The sequence below is a fragment of the Lactuca sativa genome, chromosome 1 (assembly GCF_002870075.4).
Source record: "Lactuca sativa cultivar Salinas chromosome 1, Lsat_Salinas_v11, whole genome shotgun sequence".
NCBI classification, from domain to species: Eukaryota; Viridiplantae; Streptophyta; class Magnoliopsida; order Asterales; family Asteraceae; genus Lactuca; species Lactuca sativa.
Window position 1 is genome coordinate 70915344 of NC_056623.2, and position 11486 is coordinate 70926829.

Sequence of the window (11486 nt, forward strand, 5' to 3'; positions counted from 1 at the left end):
TCGATTGTTGCATTGTAACTGGATTTATGAAGTACAAATCGAAAGTTTTGAGTTCAAAAGGAGTTAGGTTTAATATATTTTTCATGAAATGCCAATTCTTCCCTTGTAGCTACATTTATGCGGTTTGAATCGATATCATAAGCAAATAATTGTGATTTATACTTGCAGAAAAACCTAAAACATTCAAAAAAAACATGTGATTAGTATTTGTTTATAATATATTATTTCAATCACATGTGATTATGATCTTTTTCAGTAGTTTCTTCATCCTTCAACATGTACACCATCTCCTTTTGTGTTGTTGTTGCATATGCATCAATGCAAAAGTAGAAAGTCGTTAATTTAATTGGTTATTGCATTTAAAAGATTCAATTTTGGCCTCCAAAAGCTCCCCTCATTGAGCTAACAATCATGTTCTTCAAGTGACCCTATGATCATGTATATGTTATAAACTATAATACAATTCTTTAAATCATATATGATTAATATATGTTATAATCATAAATATTTTAGTCATATATGTTTAAAACCACATATGATTGATATATGTTATAATCATAAATCTTATGTAAGGGTGTTGAACGGGTAATTTTTTCGGGTTTCGGGTAATTCGGGTTTTTCATGTTAGAAAAATTATCCGTTACCCTACCCAAACTAAATTCGGGTATCGGGTCGGGTTTGGGTAATTCGGGTATTACCCGAAATATATGACTTTTTTTTTTTAATTTCACCTAAAAATAAATTTAATGAAATAAATACGTCGTGCTTTATTAGTCTTGTTTATATAAACAAACGAGACATAAACGAAGTTACTCAAGCTTTGAACATTGAGATTTTCTAGTCAATAATGCATGAGATATCAAGTAATTTTTTAACAACTTAATCTAATCTAATAAGATGTTAAAAAAACAAATACCTAAATATCTTAATTTAAAAGTTCAAAATGTTTAAGATAAATATAGCCATAAGTTTTGCCATGTTCTAAAGTTTCGTTAAAATAATGAGTTTGTTAGTTGTAATAAAAACTATAATCTAGAAAACAATTAAGTTTTAAAAAATGTGATGATAAATAAAAATTACTTTTAATATTGTTAGTGTCGTATTGTCATAATAAATATATTTATGTTTTACAATAATGATAGTTAGTTTAAGCGTGATCAAATATCTGCTACATAGTAAAAGCTCTACAAAAAAATATATTTTTAAAATAATTTGGGTAATTCGGGTATACCGACCCGAAAAAAAATCGGGTAACCCGATTACCCGGAAAAATTTACCCGATACCCGAAAAAATCGGGCGGGTAATTCGGGTATCGGGTATTTTCGACAGGGCTAATCTTATGAACATTTACATTTTATTTTATAGTTTTTTAAATCATATATTATTAATATTTGTTGTAATAATAATTGTTTATGTTGTTAATGACAAGTTCTATTGTGTGATAATGTCTTTTACAAGCGATAATGTGAATTTCTTTAGAAATGAAGATCAAATTAATATTGAAGATGTTAATGAAGATATTGAACATTCAAGTCATCAAATCCAAAACTACATGGATTCAGATTTTGAACATTCAAGTAAAGATGCCACCACAAAAGATGTCGCCGCTAATACTCTGTTGATTTATTTATTTATTTATTTATTTAACATTAAATTTATAATCAATCCAAATATTAATCCACATAGCATTTGAAAATTTTGATAACTTTTTATAGAAATATTAATACATATACAATCAATCCAAAATATTAATCCATACCACATTAAGTATTCTTCCAAATTACAAAAACATTTCATAAAATCCTAAAGTAACTACTCGTCCTCGTCATCATTTCCTTCATTATTTGGCGGCGGCAACGAGCGAAACCACTCTTCCAATGTTGCAGAACAGGCCGGGTACTTTAGTATTGTTTGCAGCATTTCCAACTATAAAGAAAACAAAATATATTAACAACATATCATAATAACATTATAATTAATTATACCATTTTACAAAATATCAACATATCAAATACACTTAAACATACATCTACTTTCCATTATAGCATTTACTAACAATTACCTGTGATTGTGGTTGTTACTGTGTCATTGGTTGTTCCTGATCGTACATGGACACAACGGTAGGGGGTTTACGCCCAATGCCTCTGATATGTCCGCGTCGAACACCCAATATTCTTTCAAAACAATCTTTTATATCAGTTGGTGCTAGACTGCTTGCCTCAGAAGTAGCTTGGGTTCGTTGGTTTATCTCCTCGAGTAAAGCATTCTGTATTTTTAAAAAATAATAATAATCATAAAAATTAGATTACTAAATACCTTTGGCGATATAAACACTTATATGAAAAATACAAATTAACCACTTACGTATTGTTGCTCCACTGCAGGACTATAAAATACCCCTCGGCGATTAGAATTAGCCTTACGAAAAACTTCGGTTCGACTGATATCCTATTTAACATTAAAAATTAGATTATTTATACTTTAATAAATATTTAAATATATCATAACTTACTTCTTTGAAACATGCATTGTTGTATGAGCTCGACCCCCCTCTGTTTACAACTACTTGTTTTGCACGACATTCTTTGTTTGACGCCGAACGCCTTAAAAATTATGGCGTTTGAAAATGTTCGACCGCCTTCGCCTAATTTTCATGTGACATATCATTAGGGGGGTTGTTCAATGCGGCTGAGATATGTGTAGGCCCCCCGATTTCCTTAAAACAAGAATGAGCTTTACTTTTCGGCCTTGTAAACTTTTGCAAGACTCGAATCAATGCTCTGCAACAATTGAGCACGCTCCGAATCCATGTCAACCTTATCCAAATCAAATTTATTCTGCAAAACACAAAAAATTTAGTTAATTAAATAACAATCACAACTAAACTTAAAATTGTATCTAAGTTACCTTTAGATGTACAACTGTTGCGATCCTTAAGACGGGGGAAACATTGTACCAACCAGATACGTTGAAAGGGACATTGTTCCGGAAATACCTCCCAATTTCATGTGTGAAACAATTACCACGGTTCCCGATAGGGGAATATGTGATCTCCCTGTCGAAATCCAAATCTACGGGCTTTCCCTTGTTTGCCCGTATCAACTTTCCCAACTCGATATTTTTTGACATGCCCCTTCTTTTTTTTGGAAGCTCGGCTGAAAAAATAAAATTAAAAATATTAGTCACAATAACTTATTATAAAATAATAAAAATAGTTAATAAATATATCATAATAAACTCACCATCTTGTTCGTGCTGACCACGACCAAAGCCTCCTGGAGGTGGTGGATCCCCGACTCCATCACCTCAATGTCCAAGCCCCATAACAACGACCATCATAGCCAAGAGTATCGCCCAAGTAAACCTCGTCTACAGCCTGTAAATTACAAGATGTCCCACTCCAGTTTAATTTATTATTTTTTTAAAAATAAATTAATTAAAAAAAATAATAAATTAATTGTAAAATCAACTTAAAGTAGTTCTAATTTATTATTTTTTTTAATGTTTTTTTTTAAATTAAGCCAAATGTATACATCCAATTTGCATATTCCAATTTCATCGAATTTCATACAGTTAAGCCAAATGTATACATAAATTACAATTAAGCCAATTTCATCCAATTAAAGCCAAACATTGAGTCACTAACAAAATTAAGCACTTTGAAACCATATACAATACATTACTAGAAGTAAGTTGCTATTAATAACCTAATTAAGCCAAATGTATACATCCAATTTGCATATTCCAATTTCATACAAATTTATACATCTAAATTTCATTTTAAGGCAATGTGGTATAAACATAAATTACAATCCAACAAATGTATATATTCATGCCAAATTTCATTTTTAAGCCAATGTAATCTAAACATAAATTACAAAACATACACAAAATGCATAATAAAATTCCCACAAATCTGAAAAAACATACAATCCAACAAAATGCATACAATACAACAAAATAATCCAACAAAATAACCCAACAAAATGCACAACCACTTCATATCTCAAAATACAAACATCATCACTCAACAAAATTGAAAATTACTAACAGTTTATCATCTAAATTAACATCATAACAGAAAAATCATAAAAAAGAGGAGGAATTCGACCTCGATTGGGGACAATTTCGGAATGTAGCTCAAGGTCGCCGGTTTTGGGGCTGTGGCGGTCTTGGGGGAAGGAGGGGATAGCACCGGTCCCAACAGGCACTTCCTAGTCCACCAAGTCGGAAGAAATAAGCGAGATTGAAGAAAGAAAGGAGAGAAAAAAGAGAAAAGAAAGAATAGTGCAGAAAAGAAATCGTAGAAAGGTAAACTGGAATGGGATATTTGCACGCGCATTAGCGGCGACAGGCAATAGTGGCGACGAATGCGTATTAGCAACGACACTAGGGCAATAGCGGCAACCAGTGGAGGGAAAAGTCAACGCGTCTTTTCGCTTTCCTCTACAGCCGTTGGATTGAAAAGAAATCGGACAGATGGGGTTAGTTTGACGCGGATCGTTGTAGGCGTCAATTACATGTCGCCGCTATTGCCTTGTGTCGCCGCTAAAGGCGTCGCCGGTAATGCTAACCTTTCTTGTAGTGATATGATTAAAACAAAAGCATAAGATGTTCATAACATATTTTAATCACATGTGATTGAAATCTGTTATTAACATCCCCAACCACATCATATATGTACTTGAAACCAAGGAACTCTCTACAATGAACCGCATGTTCCCCAAATGTATCCAAACATGTCTTGCGGCAAACTGGGCATATCTCATGAATTAGGAATAGAGGAATCATGAGGCGGTAACGAAGGATAGTTCGATACTTCACAGGAGACATATGTTGGCCAAGGCCATCAATTTGGATAGGTAGCAGAAAATCCTGAGCATGAGGTGCCCGAAGACACTCAAAAACTGTTTTCTGTCTAACAGTCATGTCGAAGTCGACTTCCATATCTTTGACGATTTTGCTAAAAAGGGCACACGCCAATGCTTTTGGGGATTTAAGGGGAGCGGTGTCTTTATTAGTGAAACTGCTAAAGTCGAATCCCAGAATCGTATCGCAAAGACGAGTCATAGCACATAGGTAATCAGAGTCCACACCATATATGTCACTGTCACGTAAGATATTTTCTTGTAATACCCAAGATTGGGCCCTCGATGCTACAAATGTGTAGGAGGAAACCTCGTATGCCGAGTACAAACCCAAACCACCGAAACGAATATGTAAGGAAGTCAGACACCATTGGATGTCTCCAAAGAAGGGGCCTCCACATACCACCATATCCTCGATAGACCTACGCAATCCTTTGTCAAAGAATAAAGTTGCTTCTTTTATATGCACCAACTGGCAAGTCCTTAAACCAAAGAAAAGTTTTGCAATGCCCATACATGATCGAAGCAAAAGGAGCTCACACTGCGGGTCACATAGTTGTGGAAGAAAACTCATCAAATCAACAACATTGACCGCTCTCTTCATGGTCAGCCCGCTAATAAACTATGCGTCTCTGCTAAGGCATTATACAAGTATGCATCCAAGTAACACATGCATTTCATAAGCTTCCACTTAGTCATGAAGAATGTAACCAAATATCTAATGAGCATAAATGGGTTCATGATGAATAGTAACTGAATATGTAATGAGTATTGTTGATAATGTTAACTATGCTCTTAACAAATATTAAGGGTTTATAAATCCAGAGGTTCGTGGATGATATTAGCTAAAAAATATTAAAAAAGTACCTAAAGAATATCAATTGAATTCATTAATATTTACCTAGGAGTGTCATAATCTCAGAGTAACAGTAACAGTGTAAATGTTGATTCCTCTTTAGGGAGGTCGAATTAGAAGAAAGATTTGCACCATGCTATTCACGGGTGTTTCCCCTAATTTAATGACTTAATTTTCTTTTTTGTCTTTGATTCTCGGATTAACTCATAAACTTATATTTTGTGTTTTTTCCAGATTAAACCTCAAATTTATTTTTTGCCTAAAAAGTGATCTTCTATTTTTTCGTTTTTTTAGACCAGATCTTTTTAGTGGTATGGTAGAGTGGAGTGGTGGGGGTGGGGGCAATGGTGGCGGCGGTGGTGGGGATGATGGCGACGATTGTGGTGGTGATGGTAGGGTGGTGGTGGCAATGGTGGTAGTAGAGGTAATGGGGTAGTGTTGGTGCTGATGATGGCGACAGTTGTGGTGGTGATGTGTGGTAGTGGTGGTGATGACGACGGTGATGGTGATAGTGAGGGAATTAGGGGGTGTGTGTATATTTTATCTAAAAAAAATGGAATTAGAAAATTTTGGTAAACAGTTTTTTGAAATTTTGTAAATTCTGTCATTTTGGAAAATGAAAATTTTCCTTTAAAATTTAAAAAAAATTGTTGAACTAAATGCGTTTTTAAAATTCGTATTTTTCTTGAAATTTTTTTCCAATTTCCGAAAAATGGTTCATTATTTTTGTAACTAAATGCATGATAGAGGCCGAGACGTTATAGGACCATCTTCTCCACACGAGTCCACCACGAAACCCAAACGAGTCATCAGGCTTCCAGCTCGTTTCAGAGAATAAGAAGTTGAGAAACCCTAGTTTTGACTAATTCTTATTGTAGTCGTATGTAGTTAGAGCACTTCCATAGAAGTCCTAGTCTTTAGTCACGATTTCCTTATTTCCAGCATCTAGTTCTTATTTACAGCACTATGATATATCCCCTCTTTAAGTTTTCGTTACTATCACCCTGATTAAATGTGAAGACTATCTGACTTTGATATTATTTTTTTAAGTTTACATCAAGCCAAACGTCATGAAATCTGGATTTAAAATTGTAAACCCTAAATTCAAACTGAAAAGCACAAAAAATTAAAATCATACCTTTTAAACAGGGAAATCGCGGCTGAATAATTTGAGACCGGTTGATAAAAACCATCGCCGATATTTCATGAACCAAATCCATCGAAAACAATACACATATATTGAAATCAACGATTCCAACCTCCACCTTCTTTAACCAACGACTACTATGATATGATTTGCAGAAATGAATAAGAAGTTGAAAAAGGGCATAGAGTGGGTTTACATCTGTACAGTCCGACGCATTTAATAGGATCTGCCGTTTAAAAAAAAAATAGGAAATTACCAAATTCACCTTGGAGGGATCTAGAAAGTGGAAAGTTTACTGAATGCTGACACGAAATGCATGGTCAATTAATTCATTTTATGCAGTCAAAAAAACATGATTAACTTTTGGGCTGTCAGTGTTTTATTAATTTGAGTAATACATTGGTTAATTTTCTAAATTTATTGGTCCCCATTACCCTCTAAAACTAAATAAAACAATATTTTTATATTACGAATTATTTTCAATCAAATGGTACATACTAAAAAAAGGATTTTTAAATAATCCAAGGATATTGAATAGATTCCAAAACAATATTCAGATTTTTTTCTTTTCCTATTAAAATTATAGATTCCAAAACATTATCACCCAAAATGCTAACAATTAAAAGGAATTGAGCCTCAATTAAGGGTGAAAGAAAAACAAAAGAGAAGGAGTAAAGTCGTTAAATGATACATTATTGTTACAAAATATTATCATGTCCATCTGTTCTAATGTCTCATGACTCATCATCGTAATCATCCGGAAGCAAATGAAAAACAAATAAGAATCCAGAACATGAATCTTTTATAAATACAAACAAAAATTCCAATTTTCACGCCAAAATAAACAAGTCATTAAAAAAAAATCACATCTTTGGATTCTAAGAAAGATTCATTACATCATATCATATAAACCTGTAGAGACAACCCTTTTGCAAAAAACAAAACAATCTTTCACCACACTATTCACATCACAGAAACCAATCTCAAAATCTCCACACCCAAAAAAAAAAAAAAAAACCCTATTAAAAAGAATTTTCTAACCTTCAACAATGACAATATCTCCAGGTGTCACATCCTCATTGGTCAATTCCTCAACCCCTGCAGCATTCTTTTCAGCACCAACTTCTATCCAATCCTCAACCTCAAGAGGATTTACAGATGGGATTTGGACTGCTTCAAATTCCTCATTCCAAACTGGATCCTTTTCTTCATCTTCTGTTTTACCAGTATTTTCATTTGACTTTTCGGGTTTGACCATCGCTTTGGAAGGTGAGGTTTTTGCTTTGACTTTTCCAGTTGACTTTTCGGGTTTGACTACCTCTTTCTCATGGTTGACTTTACCTGATGATTCAGCCACAGCGCTCTTGTTTCTGCCCAGGTTTGGAGATTTTGGACGTGTGGGTGGCATCTACAAAGGGACAAAATAGTAATTTGGCATGCAATACTCAGCCAAGGGTATCATAGTAACTTACATCATAAAAAGGTCTCTAGAAGGATAAACAGTGTCGTTCTGTCTCTTGTGCATACACATAGATGTGTAAAACACAAAGGCTAAAAGAGCAAAAGTGAAAAACTCGGTAAAGGGCAAAACTGTAATTTACCTTCTTCAGTTCTACTTTTGGAGGGGGTTTTTTGTAAAACTTTGGCAGTGGGGCAGCTTTAAATGTCAAACTCTTCCTTAATTTCTTGATCTCAGCTTCTTGGCTTTCCTGCATATTTGTAACCCCATGAGTTAAAAACATTGACTTGATTATAATTTCGTTGACTAATGAGTTCAAAGATTCTTTGACCTTTGACTTTTCTTGCAAATTAGTCTTCTCCATTTCCTTTGCATGAGTCTTTTCCTCCAACTTTGAATAGAACTAATGTAAAAAGATTAAACTTTGTTGATTTTTATGTTATAAAAAAGGGGTAAACATGCAGGGGCAATATGGTAAAATCATTACCTGTCTTCGCTTTTCAGCACGTTCATCCAACCTGAAAGAAAAGCCGGATGCAATGTTCCTATGTTGCCCTCTGTGTTGTGACATCATAAAATAAAATTTTAAAGAATAATCAGTTTTTGAAATCAAGAAAAGAGAAGAAGTTTTTTTTTTAAAAAAAAAAAAAACATGAAATTTAATCAAAAAGTAAGCAGAGAATAATACGATGAGGTAGAGGAACGAGTGTCATCATCTTCTCTTGGTTTTGAATGTTGCTTAACTGATCTGCAATTGCAAAACAGCCTCAAAAATTAATCAGGGGTATGTAGGTCATTTCAAGATTTGTGAACTTTGTTTCATAATGTTTTTGAGATGATGTGTTTACTTAAAAGTCCATTAATCTATCTTGCTTGACACATAAAGGAAGATTAAATCTTCCATCACATACAAGGGTAAAACCGTAAAAATAGAATAAATCTTTAGAATGCAATATTTCATCGCTAAGGCAATGTGCAAAACCTTGAATAACTAACTTGGAGTGATTTAATAATACATTTCCTTAGATACCCTTAATATATTATCCGATCATAAGGAAGAAAGTTTAAATCTTGCAGTACTTACAAGGGTAAAAACGGGAAAAAAAAATTGTAATTATGACAAACAACCATAAGAAATCAATTGAATGGCTTACAAGGAGTCTTCAGAAGGAGGGCAGTCTTCATTTCCATTGGATTTTTTGGGCTAAAACAAACAAACAGTCAAAAATATAAACTAAGAACATGTCAATTTATCAAAGAATCAAAAGAGTAACGGAAAATATGAAAGACATTTTTACCCTTGAGGTGTTTAGGCCTGTGACTGAATGTAAACTGGCTCTCCGGGTAGCCATACCACTACTCTTTGCAGTCACTTCTGTAGACTTCACTCCAACAGAAGCTCTCCTATTAGCTGTATACAAACTAGAAGATCGTGATGAGCCAGTTCCATTGGTTAATGTGGCTTTACCTTTTGATTCAATTCGTGGTTTCACAGGGTGCCCAGCAATGGCAGTCTTCATGGAATTAGGGTTTGGGGTTTTAGCAGGAAAAGATGAATTCTGAGACGGATTTGACTTAGGATTGCGAGAGGAAGAACTCGTACTAGGGATGTTTTTAACTACTTTCTTGTTATTTGAAGTCGCGTCGTTTGTTGAAACTTTAATGGAGTTTTTCCCTCGAATGTCAGACGATTCAATGATTTCAATCACTTCAACTCCTGTTGAATTAAGGGGTTCCTCGACTGTATTTGAGTTTTCTTCCTCTTTTTTCACATTCGGATCTTCATTAATAGCAACACCGCTTTCATCCTCTAAAACAACTTCGTTTCCAGACTCCATCCCTATCGAGAATTCATTGAAAATGGAAATCAAACGTCAGTTACTATTGCAGACGATGAATTATAGAATTATAAATCCAGCGAAAGTTGAACCAACTAACACTTCTATAATGTCGAATACAATGTTTGATCACTTAATTTTGGGATTTTAGTTGAACCCACAAAAATGATAAAGAATCTAAGCAACAAACACGTCGAACTTCACTGTTTAGGGTTTTGAAACACTGTAAAATAGATAGAGAAGATTTTGACGCGAGTGTTGTCGTTTTCTGCTTACACAATACGAAGACCATCAAGAATCATTCCTTTTCCAACTAATTTCCAATCAGTACTACGAAATCAATAGATAAATATGCTAAGAACAAAAAAGATAAAAAGATCCAACAAAAACAAGAATCAAATACACTCGACCCAGAAGTCGAAACCGTCAAAATGGGATAAACTGGAGCAATTCTTTTTTCTGTAAAAAATGACGAACAATTAAGATGAAGTATAAGGGTGTACCTCGTTTGAGAAATTGAATAGTAGTAGGAGTCTCTGGAGATGTGCTTTCAGAAGAATCTCAGAAGAAGTATGAAGGAGTTTGTGTTGAAATTCAAATGATATGAATGAGTGAGTTGGCTACCGAGAGATTACAGGGAGCGTGGAGTGGATCATGGATGAAAATGGTGGGAATGGGGGTAAATTTTCACGCAAAGACGAAATTGCCACAAAAGCCACTAACCCCCCTGAGTTGTCGATTTTTTTATTATTATTTTATTTTTTCGGAGACAAAATAACGACAACTAAAATAAACGAAATATATTAATAGATTTTATTTTTGAAGTAATCTAAAGAAAACTTTATAAAAGGAAAGCCGATTTTTTTAAGTATTTGTACTTTTGTACCGCTGAAAATAGTTTATTAATTTTTTGGGATTCCAATATTCATATAATTTCATATCTATGATATACAAAAAAATATATTTTATAGTTATATAAAATATTGAATTTTAAAAACGAAAATATGTTATTTTTGATATATTATTGAGATAAATTTATATTACTCTAATGTAAATAAAAATAAAACGATCTCAATTATATATTTAAATTATAGGGAACATTGCGTAATAAAAATCATAATAAAAAATTAAACTAAACTATTTGAATCAACTATAAAGATGAAACTAATGATATCAATGTTAAATTTAATAATATAAAATGTTAGTATTTATAATTTAATGAGTTGGTTAGGGAATAATTTGTCACATGTCAGAAAAATGGGTATTTAATCTTAGGCATGGGTAGTGGTCACACTCAACTATTCAAAAAGGGTCGCA

At 33.4% G+C, this 11486-nt stretch overlaps 1 protein-coding gene across 5 annotated transcripts; it reads right to left on the reverse strand.

Annotated features, from left to right (window-relative positions):
* Nucleotides 1-2908: 2908 nt before the first annotated feature.
* On the reverse strand, nt 2909-10873 carry LOC111916626 (protein WVD2-like 4). 5 transcript variants are annotated; one of them, XM_052770993.1, is made up of 11 exons: nt 10673-10873; nt 9630-10171; nt 9486-9535; nt 9020-9079; nt 8819-8888; nt 8663-8734; nt 8474-8581; nt 6864-8280; nt 4113-4215; nt 3244-3377; nt 2909-3156 (listed from the first exon to the last, which is right to left on the reverse strand). In XM_052770993.1, the coding sequence occupies exons 2-8, from the start codon at nt 10167-10169 to the stop codon at nt 7909-7911; spliced, it is 1272 nt and encodes a 423-aa protein (XP_052626953.1). In that variant the 5' UTR covers nt 10170-10171; nt 10673-10873; the 3' UTR covers nt 2909-3156; nt 3244-3377; nt 4113-4215; nt 6864-7908. The 5 variants fall into 5 exon arrangements, with proteins under 5 accessions (XP_052626953.1, XP_052626951.1, XP_052626954.1 ...); XM_052770991.1 differs by having other exon boundaries at nt 4113-5501; XM_052770994.1 differs by lacking the exon at nt 4113-4215 and having other exon boundaries at nt 3244-3370.
* Between the last annotated feature and the right edge of the window lie 613 nt (nt 10874-11486).